The sequence below is a fragment of the Ursus arctos genome, unplaced genomic scaffold (genome assembly GCF_023065955.2).
Source record: "Ursus arctos isolate Adak ecotype North America unplaced genomic scaffold, UrsArc2.0 scaffold_4, whole genome shotgun sequence".
In the NCBI taxonomy this organism is placed as follows: Eukaryota; Metazoa; Chordata; class Mammalia; order Carnivora; family Ursidae; genus Ursus; species Ursus arctos.
This window is the reverse complement of record NW_026623056.1, coordinates 51,791,368-51,813,943: the sequence shown is the minus strand read 5'-3', so window position 1 is coordinate 51,813,943 and position 22,576 is coordinate 51,791,368. Positions and strand designations below refer to the sequence as shown.

The 22,576-nt window shown below is 39.8% G+C and overlaps 1 protein-coding gene across 3 annotated transcripts in view; it reads left to right on the top strand.

Moving 5' to 3' along the window:
• The window catches only part of CRYBG3 (crystallin beta-gamma domain containing 3), a 105,731-nt gene that overhangs the window by 3,779 nt on the left and 79,376 nt on the right, over nucleotides 1-22,576 (top strand). For all 3 annotated transcript variants that reach the window (XM_026491664.4, XM_026491674.4, XM_048214853.2), the window contains exon 2: nucleotides 13,097-13,163. In XM_026491664.4, coding sequence (XP_026347449.1) covers nucleotides 13,097-13,163 — 67 coding nt within the window. The remainder of the gene's footprint in view (nucleotides 1-13,096; nucleotides 13,164-22,576) is intronic.

The window sequence follows — 22,576 nt, the reverse complement described above, 5'->3', positions numbered from 1 at the left end:
AGAGTTAGGTCACTGAGGTCTCAAGATAATATTTTGCTCTTGATTTAAAGTTTAGACTACTTTTGTGAAAGCCTGTTAAACAGACACTGCTAGAATGTGAAATTTAGAGGATACCTGTCTATTAATGTTCTCCACTTTGAGAAAATGTTTGCTCACTTTTGTTTCTTTGCTATATCACACATGATGGACCTGTTTAAAAGGAGCTCTGTATGACATTTTAACTCAGGCCAGGGCATAGTAAGGTGAGATCAGCATTTACCAAGACATTTTAACTCAGGCCAGGGCATAGTAAGGTGAGATCAGCATTTACCAAGGGCTGATTTTGCCTGTATTGCTGGGCTGCGTACTTTTACTTGCAGCATCTCATTTAAATCTCACCCTTAGCCTTGAAGGTTGGTATGCTTATCACTGTTCTGACAATTGAGGAAACTGAGGGTGGAGAGTTCTTAATGGTGAACACTATTGGCATCTTGGGTGGAACAATTCTTGGTTGAACTGGACTCTGCTGTCCTTTGCAGGACATTTCACATCCATGACCCCACCCACTAATTGCCAGTAGCATCCTCCACTAATTGGGATAATCCAGACACCTCCACCCAGGTGGATGGGAGTAGGATGCCACTCCCAATGGAGAATGATTTAGCCCAAATCATGAGAGTAATAAGTTTCAGGGGTGAGATTTGAACCTCGGTTTCTCTGGCTCTAAAACTCTGGTTCTTTTTTTCCGTACCATCTTGCCCACCACCCTTCTGAACTACGCTCATTCAAAGCACATTTGAATCTATAAGTCAATGGGAATATTTCGTTCTTTGTTCTGGAATGGGTGGCAGAAATGTGGCCCATTTCAGATATACTCTTTTTTTTTTTTTAAATACTGTTCCTTTCAGTATTCTAGTATATTGTTATCGATAGAAATAACAGACTCACTAGACCAAGGACAGGGGCTGTGTCTTATTTCTCTTGGTGTCCCCTTTACCTAGCTCAAGTGAGGAGTGTATCACTGTTGATGGAGCATTAAAGCGCCTATTAGTGGTTTTCAGCTACCAGTAGTACCCTCCCTCTCGATTTGGGCATTTAGAGATGCGAGGGATCTTAAAAGGTTTCTACAGTGTTTGGCTCTCTGTTTAAGGTTCACAGAATTTTTGCTTGTCACCATGGCTGGGGGTGTTAAATGGGTGGAGCCAGGATGCTACTTAATTGCTACAGGAGATACTCTCATAAAAAATGTGAGCAGTACCCCAGATGCCTGAGAGCCGCTGGCCTTCAGGTTAAAGACCCAGTGCTGACCACAGCATCAGCTATGAAGAGAGGGAGCTTTGTTCTCTGAATCTTCATGGTGGTTGTATTTTCATTGATTTGAAAGCACTATAGAAAATAATTAACTGGTAACTAGTTCATTTGAACGGGAGATAACCTGTGTGGTCTTGAAGGACCACATCAGCAGTTCATACCCATTGTAATAAAGATGACTGGAAAATTCCAGAAGTCCTCCGCAGCATGTATTTTCTGAGAATCTTGAACTACCAGGTTGACTGAAAGCCTAGAAGCTACTTTTGAAGGTAGGGTAGAAATATAGACTGTTTTAGGGTGTTGAAACTGTATTATCTTTCAAGTGAGATTTCTATCTTTGGGGTTTCACAGGGTGTCTGCCAGATGCCTAATTTGGGGATTCTGTTTCTCGGTGAGGGCATTCCTTGTATGCTAACTCAGTTGTACATTCTAAATGTTAAAGTTGCAAGTGCCTCACGTTGTCCCACAATAAACTTATGTCATCAGAATTTCTAACTGTATTGAAACAATGATAGCATTTTTTTCATCTCAGAGGAAAATATGTAAAGGGATATTAACAAATTTTGTAAAAAGGAAAATAATGTTCCCTTCAAGATAAAATATTTCATTTCCTAACCAGAGTTCTGATGAAACACACTGCAGCCTAGATATGCCAGAAATGCTGATACAACTGTGGTAGCAAGAACACATAGGTTGGTGTAAATTTAAACTCAGAAAAATAATCTGGGCTATCTCCTGAAAAGAAAAGATCAGCATGAAATAAAAGCTTAAAATGCCATTTATTTGGAGTCTGTTCATTCCATAAATTTGAATGGCTGCTATGTGTCAAATATGGTACTACGCAGTGGGATAAAGATGAGTGAATGACCAAAAGTGCCCTCAAAGAGGTCGTAAATTAACGGAGGAGATAAACGTGTACCTCTCTGTTCTTAAGAAGAGCTCATTATAAGCCAAAAATGTTTGTGGGATATGTGACTTGTTTGGTTTAGAACATACTTACTGTTTCACGACTGTCAAATATTGTATGAGAGCTTTATTTGGGCTTTCAAGATCTCCTCCCCCATTATTAACTTCTAGCTGAGCGTGGTTTGATTAACATCCTTTGCTAATCAGAATACTGGACCAGCAGGATGAGTGGTAAGTGCTTTTCTTCGATTCCTCTTGTTCTTCCTAGACTCCACAGGTTTGGCAAGTTCTAGATGGAGGCAGAAAAGCACATCCTCTTGGGAAGTAACATTTCGCATGAGTGGAGACCCTTACACAAAATAGCTTCATGTTGATAGAGAAACAAGTCGAAGCTTTGCAACCAGAAACAACTCATTCTTAATGTTTGGTTGGCAGTTGTGAATGGCCAGTGGTACAACTCCAGCAGGGCTGTCCTTCAATGTGTAATCCCTGGGGGTATTTAATTGCAGGTATTCCAAAGCAGTGAAACAACTGTTTGCTTAGTCAAGTGGGTTGTTGTTGTTGTTGTTGTTTGCCTGATAGGTTGGTGATGACAAAACTAAATCGTCCTTTATTAAGGCCCTAATCAGACCCAAGCCCTGTGCTTTGGACTTTAAATATATACATACTTAATCCTTAGTAACCTTTGAGAGAGGTATCTTTACACTGTCTTACAGATCTATAATTTAAGGGTTGGAGAGGTCCAGTAGTTAATCAGAAGTCTCACAGCCTCTGTGGTAGAGTCAGAGTCAAGTTCTCCCTCCTGAACTCAGAGTCCACAGCATTATGTGATTGCTTCCTCTGCTTAACTTAGGAAGACCCGTAAAAGAAAGCTGGCCCCAGAAAATGGTTTCGAATGGAAATAAAAAACAATGGCATGCAGCTGGACGTTTGCCCAGATGGCTTGGGTCAACACTCTGTACAATAAAGAGTTTGTGGTCCTGACAACTGAGAAAAGTTAACAAGTGTGTATATCTAGCAAATGACAAATTTATATTTAATCACATGAAAAGGGTCCATCTCCTCTAAAAGACATGCAAACTGAAAGTATAGCAAGCTACCATAGTCCACCTAATTGATAAGCAAAACTTGAGTTAGATGTGGGTAAACTGGAAGTAGTGACTGGTGGGAAAGTAAACTGGTACCCTACCTTGGACAGGTTCTCTCAGTATTACAGGTTCACATACTCTGATTCAGTACTTGCCCTGTAGAAATTCCATCAGATGTAAACGGTTTGCAGATAGGCCCGACATTGCCTGTGCAAGGCTAGCCTTTGCAGTGTTGCTTTAATAGCAAAAGAAGGAATAGACTTGTGTCCTATCAAATGGACTAAGTGATAAATCATGGTCCAATCATAGAATAGAATATTACACAGCTGCCAAAAAACAACAGAGCTTTTTATGTACTGATAGGGAAATAACTCCACGATTCATTAAGGAAAAAAAAAAAAGCAAGCGGGAAATCATTGTGTGTAGTATGCTCCCATTCCTATATAAATGGGGGAGTGTGAACTAAGTCTGTTACTCTGTGCTGTGTTAACAAGGGGGAATGGGAGACTGGCTCAAGAAATTAGGAACAAGAGGGAGACTTGTCATTTTATACCATTTTATACATAAAAAAATTGTGAATTACCTACTGCAGGGGAAGAAAGACTAGTTTAAGACCTGGTGAATATCTGTGTATAAGTGAGTAAAAATCAAGAGACTTTAGGATCCTGACTTGGCAGAGATCTTCCAAAGAATGAATGAACGACATTAACTTGTTCGAATGAGAAAGTTATAATTTAGGCTGTAAATAAAGTAATAGTTATAATGCAGAGAAATTTGATATTTTGACATTTTCTGTTAAGTATTGAGTGAGGCTTCTGTATTCTTAATCTGTAATGTGAAACTGGGTGGGGTTGCTTATCAACTCATTTTTTTGAGATCACCCATCATACACTTGGAATAATGGCATGACCCTGGCATGTCATTAACACTTTCAATCTTTTTATCAAAAATCGAGGCAGGTGGCTCTCAACTCCAAAGTCTCTTTCAGATTTAGCATGCCAGCCAGAACTCCATGGAGTAATAGGTGTGTACAAAATCAGTGCCTGTGTATTAGGAAGCCTTTGTTTTACTGGGAAAGTCATGTATGAAAACTTCGCCCATGTTTACCAAGAATTCATTTAGTACCCCTCGTACCAGGTACTGTGCTGGGCTCTGCGAATCCGGGCGTGAACACACTGCAACATGGTCTTTGGCTCAAAGCATACATGCAGTTTCCTGGAGAAGGCAGATATACCACAAATCTTCCTTCCCGTAAATAAGTGCTGAGGTGACACTCAGGGCTGTAGGAGCATTTAACAGGTGTGGGCCCATTCTTGACACACTGTTTAGAGGAAACTTTTTAAAGATTTAAGAGAGTGTGCGTACACACGTGTGGCAGGGGCAGAGGGAGAGAACCTCAAGCAGACTCCCCTGAGCGCAGAACTCACGTGGGGTGGGGGCTTGACCTCACCCCCCTCCCTGAGATCATGACCTAAGCCAAACCCAGAGTCAGTCGTCTAACCTCCTGAGCCACCCAGGCGCCCCTGGTGGAAACTTTTATTTTGCTTAATCTGTTTCTTCTGGTATTTTTGTACATGTGCCTAAACAATGGCTTACTATTTTTTCTTGATTTATAATATAAGCCTTAGGTAACTTATACTGACTTCTGGCTGTGGTAGATGAGAACTTAGCTATTTTATACCTCTTCTCACTTCCCTTTACTCATCCAGCCAACATAATTTTATTATTTTGGAATTAAATCAAAAGCCAATCTTTAGATTTTTATGAAATACAATTTTGGTTTCATTAACACAACACACTAGCTTCTCTATCTTCCTTGTCACAAGTAGCACAGATGGGAATGCGAGAAATGATGTGGAAAGGGTGCTTGAGTGCCCTCACAAATAGTAGTTTCATGTAATTTCTGAAGATATATGTTAGAAATTTGTGCTTTAGTCTTTGTATTAAAATTTATACAGAGCACAGATACTACCTTAGTAGCAGAGGGTAATTTTTTTTTTTAATTGCCATGCTTCTTATGACAAGGAATGAAATACTGTGAGTTTTCCATTTTATTAACTGGGGACAGGTTAGGTAAGATGTAAATTCTCAGCCTTTTGTTCTGTCACATCACTGAGGAGTATACCCTGGCCGGAGGCGTGGCATTGTGCCTGTTAGTCTAAACGGAAAATGTATTCTGTAATAATTTTGATTATTTCATTGTTTGGGGAAGGCAAATAAGCATCTCATTTGGCAATATTGTATATATTATGATACAAAGGAATTACCATTATGCAATTTGTAGTGTTAGTATTATGTTCATTTCCACTAACTTGCATTTGTTTGGTTTTTGAAATCAACTACAATACTTTGTATTTTTTTTGTCCTTTTAATGGTAATATAGGCTTTTGTAAAACAGGCATGAAATTATAAAATCAAAAAGAAAAAAAGTACAACTCATAACCCTACCCACTCAGACAAATACTATTCTTTCAGATCATTTCCTCTGTGCATTTCTGCATATATATGTATTTTTACAAAAAGTGGAAGTTCTCTTCAGGATTTTGAGCTTTTTTTTTCCCCACTCAACAATGATGCTTTAACATTTTCTACAATAGTATATATGTTTATACAGATTATAAAAATTCTAAATTTAGTCTTTTAAAAAAATCTTTGTTTTGTCATCATTTTTCAGAATTCAGTTTGAATATCTAAATGTGCCTCTGCTTGTATAGGGTTTGCATTCAAATGGGAGAGGGTAGAAAATTAACAAATTGTATGATGTATAATGTGCCCTGAAGTACAATAAAGCAGGGTGAGGGAATGGGACATGATGGAGGTAATGAGTCAGGAGTAAGGTTTAGATAGAATGGTCATGAAGAGCCCCTTTCTTGGGTAACATTTGAGAAAAGACCTTGATGATACTTGGGAGTGGGACAGAAATCTGAGAAGAGAACTTTCCAGGCAGAAGGAAGAGCCAGTTTCAGGGCCCTGGGGCAGGATCATGTTGGCACAGATGCCAGAGTGAGCAGAGACAACAGAATGGAAGGGAGAGCGGCCGTCAGTGACATGGGGAAAGTGAGTGGGGGGCCAGAGGAGGTAGGCCAAGGTAGGGAGTTGAGATATTTGCTTTTTGAAAGTATCATTTGGGTGCAGGTTTATGTGTGTGCATGTTTATATAGTCTCGCAAAGATCATTGGTTTATTGATGTCTGGAAGAATTTGCAGCGAGAAAGAATTTGAGTTGGAGGTTGGAAGTGAGGTCAGCTGGTCAGGCTCTGGGGAGGCACAGTCTCAGCTGTTCTTGGATCTCCAGTGCCCATTCTTTAGGACAGTTTGATGTATACTGCATGAATGGGTGCCCAGTTTAGAGGGCAGCCAGAACATTGTTTTGAGTTCATGTCACAGCAAAAATTGAGGGTGTTGAGTCATGTGAGGTAGGTTATAAATGTTCCGAATCTGAAGGGTATGGGGTAGAGGACTGTGGGAGAGGAGAGCAGTTACTGTTGTCGCATACAGACGGCTCAGATACACACCAAACACACCAACCTTCTCTCTAGCCTGTGAATGAACTGCAATTATAGGTCTTGTTTTGGGGGCATGAGATGGGGGACAGGAAGTAAATCAGCTTCCAAGTGGGTACATAAATTACAGGAGAAGGCTGACGTGATGGGGGAAAGGCTGTCAGAGAGTCTAAGATTGCAAAGGAGCAGAGCTTCATAACCATGTCTGTTACCTTTCCTCCCTTCTCCCAGTTTTTCTCCAAAGAGTTCTGAAATTCAAATGCCAGATGTTTGAGCTAAAATACATGCTGTTCGACTGCCTTAAAATTGCAGCTTTTAGTTAACTTTTAATTTGAAGCCCAGAAATAGTGCCATAACCACCTGTTTTATATTCTGTTAACGGTCACTTAAAAAATACAAGTGCTGCTCTCCTGCGGGCAGTCGCTGCTTATGAATGGACAGTTTTCCAGATGCTGTTTGTAAATCGTCAGTGTGGAACTCTGTCCCCACAGAAGCTGGACGGGAAGCGGTAGGTGGCGGTTTCCAGGCCGATGCACAAAAGTCAGTTTAATCCGTAATGGGCCTGCAGGATAATATTGAACAAAGAGAACCTCTAGGCTTGTTGTATGAAGCTGTGTTTGTAAGAAAAAATTCCAAGGTAGATGCCCCCAAGGCCACAGCAGACCCTTTGAGAGTTGTGGGGGTAAACAAGCCCATCCTGTATTTAAGGACCCAGGTGCGGGCTGAGAGGGTGGAGTCTAAGGGAATACAGGACAGGCCCGTTGGAAACAAGGACTGTACAAGTTTCCGCCTCTTTCTTAGAATGTCCTGATATTAATTTTGATACCGACTTGGTTTCTTGGTCAGAGTCTCTCTGTTCCTTCACCATAAAAACTTAAAGGTTAGTCTACCTGTTTCCTTTTCCTGGAGGATCATATGGGATTTTAGAGCTGGCAGAGAGCTGGTCTGATGCTTTCATTTTACATATTTGAAAAATCGGATCCAGAAAGGTGCATTTTGACTGAAGTGACCTTTGTCCCTAAGATCTGTCCCTGAAACAGATGTAAGTCCATTTGACAGAGCATTTTGCTACTAATAACAGCAGGCAAAGGTGTGGATGGGTAAAAGACCCCTTCTTGTTCCATATTGTTTTTTCATTTAGTTCTCCAAGGCAGAGTCACACCTGGAGGACTGAGTATGATTTGACCACATTTCAGAGGAAGGCCACCTTTTGGCTGCTTCTAGAGTTTCATCAAAGGAATGGTGTCAAGTAGGCTCGGAGGTGAGGATCAACATGCCAGGCAGGAGGCCTGGTGGAGTTGTGGTGGAGAGGGTGATACTGTTTAATGGACCAGAAGAGTTTTGAGTTAGTAGAGGAAGAGGAAACAATAGATCTGCCTCGACTCTCTTTCCCTGTCCTCAGCCCTGCTGGTTGCTCTGTTGCAGACCATACCTCATACAATGGAAGTGAAAATCAGAGTGGGAAGGTGATTTCAGGCAGCATCAGGCGGAGCGGGATGGAGAGGAAGGAGAGAAGGGAAATCCTTCATTTCCCTAGGGACAGTGGAAAGTGCCCGTGGACAGTGAATCCTGGGGACTGTTTAGATGTATAGGGCGTTCCCAAATTGGGGACTATGTTTTATTATTAAGAGGCTTTGTGTTTAGAAATGGTCAGAACTACTGCCAGTGACGTCTTTAACACCAAATACTGCCTCCTTTCTAAAAATGGCAAGAAATGATAGACTTCTGCATCTGTAGAGAAGTGGGCAAGCCTCCAGAAGACAGTTATGAAAGCTGTATTCAGTTCTTTAACATTTCCAGATTTTTCTGATCCAGCCACAGGAATGATGTGTGAGAGAAAAGGCAGAGTAAGAGGCAATGCCCAGCAGCTGTGCTCCAGGAGGGGGAGGAGTGGAGAGCCTTACCCTCCCTCACTGCCTCTCCACCCGTCCTCCAAGTCTGTGTGCTGTCCCTGTGTGTCTCTGCTGACCATCCAGGAAGCTGCGTTCTTACCACATGAGGAACTGAATCTGGGAGAGGCCCAACAGCATCCCCTGTGCTTCAGGCTGTGATGTACAACGAACGGGTATTTTTTCTTGTTGGTCCCACTCTGGACTTGCAATGCTCAGCGCGCTCATTAGGGCAACAGCTCTTTTCGAGGGGCTGGGAGCTCTGCAGGGCCTGGGTGTTGGAAAATGGGTAATGGTTTACATGACTGAGTTTTCTACATAATGGATACCTACCCTTTATTAACACCTAACACATTTAGATAATATTAAGTGGAGACTCTCAGACTAGACCATTCTCTTTCTTATACAACTCTCAGTGTTGGCTTCTGCTGAATGTAGAGAAGCTCTCAGACCATTGTTTATCAAGAGTGTGGTCAGAGGGCCACCTGCTTCAGAACAAGGCTGGGAAGAGGGAGGTGGTTATTGAAATGTGTATTCCTGGGACCCTCTCCAACTGGAATCCTTGACGATTAGGCACATACATTTGCTTTATCAATAAGATAGCCCAGCTGAGTGTGGTGCATCTAAGAAGGGATTCTGAAGCAGTGAGGGCAAGGATTTCATGTGATGTGTTGATTGCTCAACCCCCAGCACCGAGAACAGTGCCTGGCACTTAAAGGGGACTTAAAAACAGAGGGGGCAGTACTTACCTGGTGAGTAAGTTCTTGTGCCCAGTTTTCTGCTTCTTATTTGCTATGGGTTGGGGAACCTTGTTATAATTTAATAAAAAATAAGAGTGTAAGATACAGTGACAGGATAGGGGCTTTCCTCTTTGTAAATTATTTGAACTTTAGAATGTTAATATGCTCCATTTTTTTCTTGGCCCAGAGTTTTCGTTTAGTTTGTCTGGAAAGTAAACAGTTAATGGCTGCGTGCTGGATTCCTGGTTTTCAGGTAGGGTCTAAATAAGTTGCTTCAAAAATGAGGAACTTCAGTGTTAGTTTGATCTTGATATTTTTCTGGGCTGTTTTGCCGGATAATTTCCAGAGTTCTGTTAGCTAGTGAGATGAGGCTATTTAGAAATGCAAGGTAGCCTTACTTGCCTACCTGTGGTTATGATTCCTGCCCCTCACCCCCTGCCATGAACAAAACGTGTACTTTCTAAAAATACTGCTATTGAGCTATTCCCAGGTCCCAAAGGGGGTTAAATTGTGAAAGAACAGTACGAACGGATTGTCGACTTTCATAAGGTTTGAGATCATCTGAATTTGAACATGTTTCTCTTTCCCTCGTATATTAAAGAGTGTGAGAATACTATTCGAAGTTTTCGAGTCTTTTTTTTTTTAAATTAAGCAGACATGTAAGTCCAGTGTTTTCAGTATTTTCATCTACTCTGTTTTATTTTTGTGTGTGTTTTGCATTACATTATTCCCAATGGAACACTTTTTTTTATTAAGCAGGCACAAATGGAGAACCTGTTTGATATCATTTTTTAAAAATTAAATGAATATTTGAGCACCAGGCACAGTGCTTGGCTCTGGAATACAGACATGAATGATATAATTTCTGAATTTGAGTTCACATTCTAGTTAGATAGCTTGACGCTATGGTGAGGAGCAGAAATGTGAGTGGTATCACTGGGTTCAATAAGGACCCCCCAAAATAAAGATAAAGCTGGGGCTAAATTGTAAAGGATTAAGAGTTGGGCAAAGTGTCGAAGGATGTTGCAGACAGCAGAAGAAAGCGGTTTGCTGGCATATTCTGAGAACGTGAAGTGGTTCTATGTGGCAGGTGTACCTGGGGCCACGTGAATAACTTTCTGTATCCTAAGGACTCTTCATTTTATTAATCAACTGATAGAGATTTACTGAAGGGATTTTTAAACTGGAAAGTGAGATATCAGATTAATAATCATTTTGACAGGAGGAAGGGGTTGAAACAAAATCAATCCTGAAAATGCCAGAGATCAGTTAAGAAGGACTCTTTAGTAAACTAGAAAAAAGTTGGGGAAAGCTTTAATTGAAACAGAGAGTTTTATAGCTAAGCCAGAATTTTAAAATGCGTTGTTCACTTTAGAACTCAACACATTTTGAAATTTGGGTGTAGCAGTAAGATTCATGAGACTTAAACATAGGCTGTAAGTTTTAGGAAGTTTTATGAAGTGTCAAATATTCCTTTTTTTTTTTTTTTTTTAAGCTTTAAATGCTTTAGTTTGCTTAATATGGAATACTTGTGTGCCAACCTACAACTACATTTTTCTGGCATTTGGTGTGTGTTTGTAGAGTGGATATAATTATAGCTGCTTGAAAATACCGATATCTGTGTTAATCCCATGAATCTGGAGCTACGTTTTCTACAGAGGTTTTGTATTGGAAAGGAAACTTTTACCATTTTCATTTCCAATCTCACTAAGAAAGCACTGTAAACACTCTAAAGTAGAATTTCAGGAATCTTGAACAAGAACTAGGAGACTAAAATATTTGTGTGTTTAGTTTTTAGGTCATTCAAAATAGGTTGTAGTTAGAGAATATACTTATAAAATCATTAAGATCAGTATTATCCTTGATTATACTCCAAGTTCTTATAATATGCTCTTTTTACATGTATTTTGCCAGTCTCTTTTTTTTTTTGAATTGAGCTTAAATAGACCACTCTTGACATCTAATTTAAAAAAAAGAATTGCAAACAAACTCATGACAAAAAATAAAGCTAAAATAGAAAATGGAGGTAAGAACTCACTCACTTTTAAAATAGCGGTATTAGAGACAGTCTTATTTTATAGATGTATAGATGTATTTGGTTACAATTCTGAATTGTACAATGTCTTCCATTTCTGTCCCTGGGTTTTCGCATGGAATTTTCATGTGTTAAGCACACAGCTCATGTATTCATCTTCTTTACTTGGTTGCTTTTCCTATTTACATTTAAAAGGCTTATGAATATGACTGAGTCTTGTTGGTCTGTGTATTTCTGCAGAGAGTCTGAGACTTAATGAAATTTTAATTTCATTGTATTTTCCACATGTTCATGATCCATCTTTCTGTGTTTTTACTATTACCGTTTGTTCCCTGGATAGTCTACATAATTGCACTGGGCTTTATGAATAGGAAACCTAAAAGTAGCAGAAATCATGTTTTCTCTTTCTATCCTGTTCAATCTGAGCTATTGAGACCGCTCCTTTTCATTCGCACTGCCACCAGCCACCGCGATGCCCTGTGTTTTCCCACTCTGTCATTCCGCCTGCTTTACGCTTGTCCCCTGGCTAAGGGCTTCCTAGTAGGACAAGATCAGGTTCTGAAACGGGTCAGGCAGGTTCTTTATAGTGGGCAGGCACTACCTCTGGTATCCTTCTCATATCCAGCAGAGTTACGTCTGCCCAGTTGTTGTGCTCCAGTCTTAGAGTAAAACAAACAAAACATGGTTTCCTGAAAATGCCATTTTCTCTATCACGGCCTCCTTTGTACCTCCTCTGGGGGCATTTTACTGAAGAGGCAGAATTGCTGTTCCTTGCTTCCTCTGGTCTCCATAGTATTTTGTTCATTTAACAGCTGTAACTTTTATCAAACTGTATGATTTGTTTATCAGTCTTCCCTACTAGACTGAGTTTTACATCAGTTCTTGTTCTTACATCCTCAAGGCCGAGCGCGATCCCTGGGGCATGGCAGACAGTCACGATAATCTTGAGTGGGAAGCTGTTCAGGTTGTCTAGCATTAGAAAGTATGAAAACAAGATCATGTATAAACATAGAAATATAAAATTTTGTATTTGAAATGTATGTGTGCCTAATAGGAAGCATAGTTTATTATGACATCTCATAAGGCATCTGTGAAGGTATTCTGGACAATTACAGGAGACAGTCTGGAAAATCAGGTTCTTAGGTGCCATCTGGGACACAGTTGGGTCTAGATAAGGCTGCATGTACGTTTGAATATTCCCAAAATTCACTGGATGATCCTGTCTGTTGATAAGGACTTGCTGAGGAGAAACATATTCTATTCTGTATAGTACACAGTATGGAGCAGGCTCTGGAGAACTTAATATAAATAAGATCGTAGAGTGTTAATCACTTCCAGCCTTGATAGCTATCCACTGTTGCTTCTTTGTTCAGCTGCATCATCGCTGTGATGCTGATTATCAACAGAAGAAAATGTGGCCCGTGATAGGCTTACAAAGCTTTCTGAGGCCTGGATGAGTACTTTTGGATGTGTTTTTCAAGTGTAGAGATTCAAATCAGATCGACATACTCTTTTACATTTTGTACATGAATCCTTTGAGCATTGCATATAAAAGACCTTTTAATTTTTACTTTGAACTCAGGAACTGTATGATTTTAGTAATTCTCTTTTAATTTCAAAGAAACTGTGGTTTTTTTTTTTTTCAGTGTTGAAAATGAGCCCATGAGCACGAGTCAGAAAAAGGAAAATGTACTTTCATCAGAAGCAGTGAAGGTATAGTTTTAAATTAATATTTTATATTAAGCAAATATTTCTTTTAATTTCTGTTCCTACTTCTTTTAGATTCTGTCATCTTATTTTACATTTCTAAAAGAGCGCTGTATTATTTATGTGGAAATCCAGCTCAGCTCTGTTGGATGTTGTATTTAGGTAGGGTGGGGAGAGGGGGAAGGGGCACTAGGGAGAGTTGGGAGAGTGGAGTGTTCTTATCCCAGCTTTGCCACTAACCAGCTGTGGGGCCTTCACCTGAGGCATTTAATGTCTTTGTTCTTGGTTTTCTAATCTGTGAATTGGATCGCTTGACCTCCATAGTTTCTTTTCCCTACGACATTCTTTGATTTATATTGTGTTTCCTCAAATGCTGCTGACATCTAATAGTGCTTTTGGCAGGTAGAAGTTAATAACAAGTTCTTACATGTTCTTAGTATGTGATGGATATTTTTGGTCAGATTACATATGAACCAGCTTTCCTTTTCTTCTACAGGACAAGCACGAAAAGTGTATAAACTACACACCTCCCTAGGTAGTTACTGTTAAGTGTGGTTAAAAATCCTTGAAAATCAGGGTGCCTGTGTAGCTTGGTCAGTTGAGCATCTGACTCTTGATTTCGGCTCAGGTCACGATCTGAGGGTCCTGAGATGGAACCCCGCATTGGGCTCCCCACTCAATGGGGAGTCTGCTTGAGGATTTTCTCTCTCTCTCTCTCCCCCCTCTGCCCCTCCCTCCCTGTAAAATAAATAAATCTTTAAAAAAAAAAATCCTTGAAAATCACTGAACCTTGTAATATATTTTTTTTTTTTAACTCATAAGTGATTTTCTAGAACTTGAATGTTTGTGTTGTTTGGTGATGTGATGCCAGGTATGTGATCGAGCTTTTGTAGCTGTCCCACAGTCATGGAGTTTGGTCTCAGCAATTTTTTTTTTTTTTTACATGATTTGTGACAATCCCTAAAGCCGAATGCTTGTGCTTTCCATGAGTTTCAGAGTAAATTAGCTTGTTCAGTGGAAGGACCATAAAGTCATCTGTATTCTTCATCACTGACAGGGGACTTTTAAACATATAAGGTCCAAAGGCATTAGATAGGGTCAAGATAAAGCTGTTTTCATTCTTCCCCCATCATAATAAACAATATATTTTTTTGAGAGAAAATATCAGGATCTGATTGTTTTTAACTTGATTGAAAAAAAAATCAGGATCACCTTGCTTTCCTTATCTTTCTTCATTCCTTTCTGAATTTGGCTGTCAAATCTTGCTTTCATAGGTGCCTGGGTAACTCTTTTAAGCAACTGCCTTCAGCTCAGATCATGATCTCAGGGTCCTGGGATTGAGGCCTGTGTCAGGTTCCCTACTCAGTGGAGAGTCTGCTTCTCCCTTCCCTCCTCCCCCGCCCCCAGGCGCACGCGCGCTCTCTCTCTCTCTTTTAAGTAAATAAATAAAAATTTTTAAAAAATCCTGCTTTCAGGTTTTTTTAACATTTCTACCTACTCTTTTCCTATCAGCTCAGCCAGCTGTTAGCCAGCCTACAATTTCAGTTTGGGATCTGGGTCCCCAGGTAGTTATGGCTCATAGTCATGAGATTGTTTCTCTTAGGATTTGAGGCCCACTGGATTACTTATACGTGGGCAGTGCAATTAGCTCATAATAGCGAGTGCACCACGGCACTCTCTCTGTAGTGGCCTTTGTAATTGTTGCTTCACCTGCCAGAAACTATTAGTAGGATTTCTTTAACTTAGACACGCAGGCCCAGTGGTTTAGATACCTGTTGCCAGGCATCAGAAATATATATTTTGATAACACCGATAGTCAGCACCATACCTTGTGGGGAAAACAGGTTAGAACAATATTTATGGTCTTGTTATTCTAAATAGTCTCAATTTAAGTATTTTCATTAGCAACTGGGATAAAATATGCATTTGTTTTCTTTCTAATGAATAGTTTTCTGAAGCAGCACTCCCCTGTAATGTGACATTTGTTACCATGCTTCCATCTTGTTAATCTGAATTTTATGATAATGCCTTCTGTGATAAGAAAAAATATGCAGCATTTTTCCTGTTGAGTCTGAAACATAACAGATTTATGAATAATAAATGTTCTTACCCATTTCTTTCTGTGAGCATTTGACTTTGAGATGCCAAATCAAGATGTTGATGATTGTTTGGTTGTAAGTTTAAGCTACAAAAATTAATTCTGTTTTTCGAACAACTAGAGACTATAGAAGCTTTATATTATCTTTGGTCATCATTATATTCTTAGTTATCACTTACATGCTATACAAGGTTTGCTGTTTCGCTAACATGGGTAGGCATTTCTAACGCCAGCATTTATCATTCCACCGATAAATTTTTTTTATATGAATTAGGTTCTTGTATCTAGCTGAGAAAAATTCCAGATATTTAGTCCATATTCTACCTTTTTTTTTTTTTTCCTGTGGAGTCTACAATTTTGTCTGGTAGGCTTGAACACTTGGTCCTGTTGCATTCATGTCTACTGTTATTTAAAAGAGTAGGAAGTCATGCTCTAATTTCCTGCTGCCGTCTACTTACTTCAGAGGAATTTTTCATGCCTTGTTGCCTTCCAAGGATAAACTCCCTAAAGCCCCCTGCTTTTGGTTTTGATCTGGTTTTGGTCTCCGTGGTTTTGGTCTCTTACTTCCTGCCCTCTCTTAGACCTTGTCTTGACTATCCATCCCTCCATCTTCACTGGCTTCTATTTCTTTTCTGAAACACAGTTGTTTTGGGGAGCACCTGGGTGGCTCAGTCGATTAAGCACCCGACTCTTGATTTTGGCCCAGGTCATGCATGATCTTAGGGTTGTGAGATCTAGCCCCGTGTCAGACTCTGTGCTGGTCGTGGAGCCTGCTTAAGATTCTCTCTCTCCCTCTTTCCCTGGCCCCTCCCCCCCTCTAATAAATAAATAAAATACAGTTGTTTTTTTCCCTTTGGTGGGTCTGGTTTTCTTTCAGTCTATCATTTCAGGTCGCTCCCAGTTTTTACCCAAAAATTTCTTATGAAAGTCTGTTTCAATCACTGTTTAATTCTTCATCCTAATTTGATTGCTGTCTCTTCTGTAGTTCCCTCAGACATGGGAAACTTAGTACTGTGCCTCATATATGTGTCATAAGTACTCAGTAGGTAGTTAAATAAGTAAAAGTCATTCCATGAAACCAGTGATTTCTTGCTAACCACAGTTAATAGTCTTTTCTTATTTCTCATTTTATTCAACTAGTTGAGACAGTTGCTTTTCCAGGTCTTGTCTTCTTTCCAAAGATTTGCTTTTTTATCTTTGTTTCCATTAATATTGTACTTCATTGCAATTCCTGCCTCTGTGTTTCCTTGTGTTTCCTTCTGACTTTCTGGCTAAATTACTTTTCATGTAGATGTTTCTTGAGGTCCTCAGTCTTCCTCAATGTCAGTCTTCCAAAGTAATCTCTTTCAGTCTTATTGCTTCATTTTTTGGCTCTCAGATCTCTACCTGACATCCCTTTTGAACTCAAAGCTTAATTGTTGGGGTTCCAGACATTTCTGTATGGATGGCCTTTGGAACTTCACATTCAGTCTGCCCAAAAGTCTCAGTATCTTCAGAGGTGTTCTCTCTACATGTATTTGGTTGGGAGGTGGAGGTGGTGGGAGGTAGGGAGGATTGTTTAACTTCTTGGGATGGAAGCAGAGCCCTGGGTTCAGATATTCCATCGGGAGATTTTCAGTCAAACTCTCTGCTTTTAATCCCGTGTCTCACACTGTCCTGAGTGGTACCTAGGGTCTTCAAAACCTGAGCTCTTTCAGTCTGTCTGTGGAGTAGAGTGTTTCCCTTGTGATCAGAGTTCCCCCTTGCAGCCACTGGGTAGAAGCTTCCTGTGGGCTCTGCCTCCAAAAAAGATTTTTTGAAATCTCTTATCCGCTCATATCTACTCTCTTCCTCTCTTTGTATTTATAACTGAAACAGTTCCTTTACTGTCATTTTAGAATATTTTGTACAAGAGAAGCAGTCAGTATGTGTGGTTCATCGACAGTGTTAATCAGAATTTTTATCTCTTTTTTGTAGTTGAAGAGAGTGAATCTCAGAGATTGTCACTTAACAAAACCCACACTGTTAGTGGGAGGAGACAAGAAAATTGAGATGCAGTTCTGTATAATGCTTCCCATTTGTGAACTTAATTTATAAGGTGTATTCATAAACTAAATTTATCAGAAAGAAATTTTATTAAAAAATTAAAAGAGGTCTGGCAGTAAATCTATTTTAGAAACAAGTCATGAGCTAAATAAAATGAATTAAACGTGAACCAGAGGTTATATATTCTCCAGCCCAGACCTAAATAAATTGATGATTATTAGGCTTGTTCTCAGTAGCTTGACATCTGCTTTACATAAAATTTAACTTTTATCCCATTTTAGAATTGTTGCTTATAACTAATCATACAACTTTGATGAAGGTTCTGGAGTGGTTTCCAAGAGGCAGTGGTTGATAGATGTCTATGGTCTATGAATAATCAAGGAGTATCAATCTAGTTGTATTATTTTTATTTATGATTTATAACACTTATCTTTAATCTTAAAAGTAAATCATTTGCAACAAAGATCCGCACTTTTTTGTAACTATCGCCTCCGTTTACTGATAGGTTAGGATAGAAAATTGTAGCTCAAGAATATCTTACTGAAGAAAAACAGTCACTCATTGTTTTTTATATTAATCCTGTATCGAATGTACAGTGCTGTTTAGTAAGATGGGTATGTTAAATTTATACAGCTGTTCATTTTTTGGTTTGTGTAATTCTTCTTTCCTTATTGGTCTTTTTCAACTTTCTCTTGGCCAAAAGTGAAATGATAGTCAAATTTAAATGCATTAAATGTTTTCTTGGCTAGGTTAGAGGAAAATTGATTATTGAACTAATTTTTTAAATAAATTATGGCCTTAATAAATGCTTGCTATCGCTTTTTTCTCAGCAATACAGATAATAGCAGCAGCATGATGTCCATTTATTATAAAGATTTTCAAATTTTTCCTTTTCAAATACAGGAACTCTTTTTTTTTTTTTTTAAGAAATTTCAACTTAATTGCATTTGGAACCCATTTATAAATAGATTAGCTTTAATTGATGGGAATGTTGATGACGGGAATGAGTTGTCTCATAGTGAGCCACTATTTCTCTGCCTCTGCCGACTATGGGCCCCCTTGGAAAAGTTTTAAAATTAACATATGCAGTGATGGAAAGAACAGTCTTTGGAATCAGACAAATCTGGGCTTAAATCCCAGCTTTCCATGTGGTAGTTTTGTAATCTTGGAAAATTTACTCAACCTCTTTGAACTTTGGTTTGCTGATCTGTATTGGGGGGGGGGGTGTTCAAATCCTGTTTCATAGAAGTGTTTTGGAATTAGTTGAGATAACATGTATAGCACGATACCAGACACAATACAGGTACTCAGGGAAGGAGGTGACTTCTTGCCATATAAAGTCTGGCTAAAACTTAGAAATAAGTCTTTGAGAATGGTGCTGATTTTTTTCTGGGTGAATAGTGTAGAAATAGCTATTAGAAACATTGATTCTCTATCACATTTGAAAAGGCATACATGGAGATATACATATTGAAATTCAGCTAGAAGTAAAAAATTCTCACCCCTTGATTGCTTCTATAAAGACAGTGCTGTCCAGGTGCCTAAAGTAGAGATCCTGCTGTATTGCTCTGTGGTCCAGACGCCCAAAGGAACTGGCAGGGCTGAAGCCTGTTAGTATGGCTGGTGCTGGTCTGGGGCCTTGATATCTTAGAGTTCCTGGGTGTTGAATGTGTGATAAGGTACCTGGTTTGATCTGCAGCAGCTCATTCCGTCATAGACCTGTAATGGTCCTACTTTGTGGTATGATGGAGTGGAGTACCTTGTCAGAATGGAAACTGACTATGAAAGGTTATGTACATACTCCAGATTTTTGTGAGTACATTTACTCTGTGGGTGCCAGATACTGATTCAGGAACATTAGAGGGGGTTCTGAAAAGCTATCCTAGAAATAAAAGCATTTATTATTCTGGCCCAGTGTTTTCGTTGGAGAACTCTTTATATTGTAACAGAAAGGAGTGGCTTTTCTCCTACTTTATGTCATTTTGCTCCTTTTTTTCTTCTGTCCTTACACACCTGCCCTGGTTGATTTGATTTCTTCCTACATCTTAGCCTGTGAGAAAGCTCACACCTGTCCCTGCAGCCCAATGTGTTTTGCTGACCATCAGGGTAATAGAACCAATTCTTTGATGCACCTTTCCTGCCAGTGTTGCTGGGTATAAGATTTGACACAGTCAGAGTTGAACTCAGACTATTTTATCCTAATTTTCTTCTCTTTCTGTGTTCTCTGTCCTGCTAAAAGTTGCCGCCAATTACCCAATCTTGATGTTTGGAAATGATTCTATCATTTTGTCCCTCTCCCCATTGTGCCAGGGGCCATCAAAAGCCCTTTCTTCCTGTCCATACCCATCGCTACCCTATAGTTCAGACTTTTCTTATTTAGGTCAACGGTTTTTCCTCCTGTGTTGTTTGCTCTGACACACATGATAGATGACTGTATTGGGTCACTTATGGTTAAGGGCATACATCCCTTTATCAGAAATTACATGGAAATGAAAAACTGAAAGTAACACCTCAATCTTGATTCCATTCTAGAGCATTTTTAAAAAGTAAAATTTCAACTTTTTAACTAACTTTAGTAACAAATTATTTGTGGCATCTCAGAAGTGATCACAACACTGAGTCATGACATAAAAGTTGCAGGTCATTTGTTATGTTAAACAATAACCAGCTTAGAGCAAAACAGTTGATGGCCAACCTGCTGGCATGTTCTAATTTTTTAGTGGAAAAATAATGCTGTGATAAATTTGTGATGTTATCTTTCAAGCAAAATTACTTTAATAGTGGGAGTATAAATCACTCATCTTTGCACCTTACCATTAGTCCCGAAATCCATTTACTGAAAAATTTTGTTCATGCAAATATGTATCAGTAGTTTATATGGAATTAAACAGGCATCCCACCACAAATTAAATCCATTATGATGAAGGTAAGTAGTGATTTTGATTTAAAAAATTTTTTTATTATGCTCTGTTAGTCACCATACAGTACATCATTAGTTTTTCATGTAGTGTTCCATGATTCATTGTTTGCGTATAACACCCAGTGCTCCATGCAATACGTGCCCTCCTTAATTTTAGCACCACTTAAACTATAGCTAACTGAAGATATCAGTAATAATCTGATAATTATTTTCCTCAAAACTGAGGAGATTTTAACTATTGGTGGTGGAATTTCAAATATTGACAAATTTGTCAAGTAATATGTTGCAACCAGATGTCTTAGGAGAAAACTAACTAGAATTCTCAAGTAAGCAGCTGGTTTTAGTTTATGAGTGTCAGATTTTAGTACGTGTTAATAATTTAAGTGATAGTCATATTCAGGACGAAAGTGTATAAAATTGTTTGCCTTCACCTTGCGGTGACTGGGAAAACAGGGTGTTAGAAATGTTCACTGGAAGAACATGTACGTAGGCGATTTCCGTTCTGAAAACACTTCCGTTGTAATAGAAATTTCCTAAAGAGGGCAAGGAGTAAGTGGTCTCAGCAGTGGAAACAGCATTATTGCGAAGGCGTTCTGTAGGAAGAGAGAGAGAGGAGAGGGGAGCTGGGGAGAGAATGAGGATGGCTACGGTGGCATTAGGTATTTGTGAGCATTGTGAGTGGCAAGAGATGGAATTGGAGATAGACCCAGGGGGCTAGACCCACCAACTTGACCTTGAGTGCCATGCTTGAGAGTGTGGATTTTATCCTGACAGCAGTGCCATCATAGTGATTAAAGGCCTTTAAGGATGATCAGATTTGAACTCTAAAAGATTGCTCTAGTTTTTGTCTGGAGAATGGACTGGGGACAGTGCAAGCAAGGAAACGAGTGATGGTTTTGTTTGACTTTTTAACAAGTGGAAATGTTAAGATTTGCAGAAAATGACAGAATGAAGACAGAACATGGTCACATTCAGTTTTGGATGTATTGAGCTTGAGGTTGCAGTGAAATGTCCAGGTGGATATGGATGCCTGATTGATAGTTGAACATACTGCCTGAGCCACAAATAATCTGGGAATCATCTGATTAATCTGTGGGAAATGAAACCTCATAAGAAGATCATGAAGATGAAGCAGGCCCAAGCTAGAAGTTTGAGAAGCATGTTCTGTAAGGGATGGCTAGAATGATTTGAACTTGAAGGAGGTCAAGAAAGTGAGGGGAAGAAGGAAAATCTCAGAGTAATGTCATGGAAGCAAATGGAAGATGGGTTATCAGGAAGAGACTCAGTCTCACATTCTGCAGACGCACCATGTAAGAAGTGTATTGGATTAGCAAGTGGGACAGTGTTTCTTGGTGACTGTGGTCAGCACAACTAGGGAGGAAGCCAGATTGTAAGCATTTAGAGAGTGATTGGGAGGAAAGGGGAAAGAAGATGGTGAGGGTTGGGAACCCTTTTTTGAGGAGGTTGGTAGTAAAGAGAGGAGAGGGCTATCCTTGTGCATTGACTTTTGAATGGTGGGCTTCCAGAAGGGGCAGATGAGGAACTGTGGTTCCCAAGGAGACAAGGACTCTGCACTGGTGCCCTGGTGGCAGAATTCACCTCAGGAGGAGTCCTTCCTTCGTGGTGAGCATGCCGGTGAGTGAAGAAGTGTGCCGATGCTGCTGGAGTCAGGGCTATGCAGGAACATCTGCATGAAATAGAGAGTAGGGACCTCTGCTAAGCAAGGGGGTGGGATAGTGGAGGAGGTGGGAAAGGTGAAAGAGCTGCTGTGGAAAATGAGGAAAGATTCCAGACAGATTTCCAGCCAGGGCTGTAAATTGTAAATTTGTCAGCAGCCCAAATCTGCGTACTGTGCATATCCTTGTGGTGTTTTAAAGCAAGACTCATTCACTTAGGTAGAAAAGAGAAAGCTGTAATTTTTCTGAGTGGGGTTGGCCGAGGAATAAAACAGAGACTTTGAGGTTATTGGTTATATTTGGTGTCTGGATAGAGAAGATAGGAAACGTTGTGGGAACTGAAAGGGGCAGTGTAAGAGAAGACAGAAGCTGTGATGGGACAGGAGAAGTGGTACAGTGGGTACACCTGGGACAGTGGGATAAGACAGCTGGAAGGAGGAGAGGGTGTACACCCTGGGGAATGCCTGAGATTGAGTTTCAGAGGTGACACAGTTATGGATGACTCACTAGGGTCAGAATTAGTGAAAGAGGTAAGAAGAATGGAAGTGGAGGTCACCAGAGTTGAGGGTGTTAAGGAACTGGGAGTCAGGGTGTTCTGAAGGATTATCCTTGCTATGCACAATCAGGGCAGAGTCTGAGGTAGAAAGGATGACCGAGCCAGGTGCTTGAGACCGTCAAGGAAGAGTCACCTGGCTCTTCA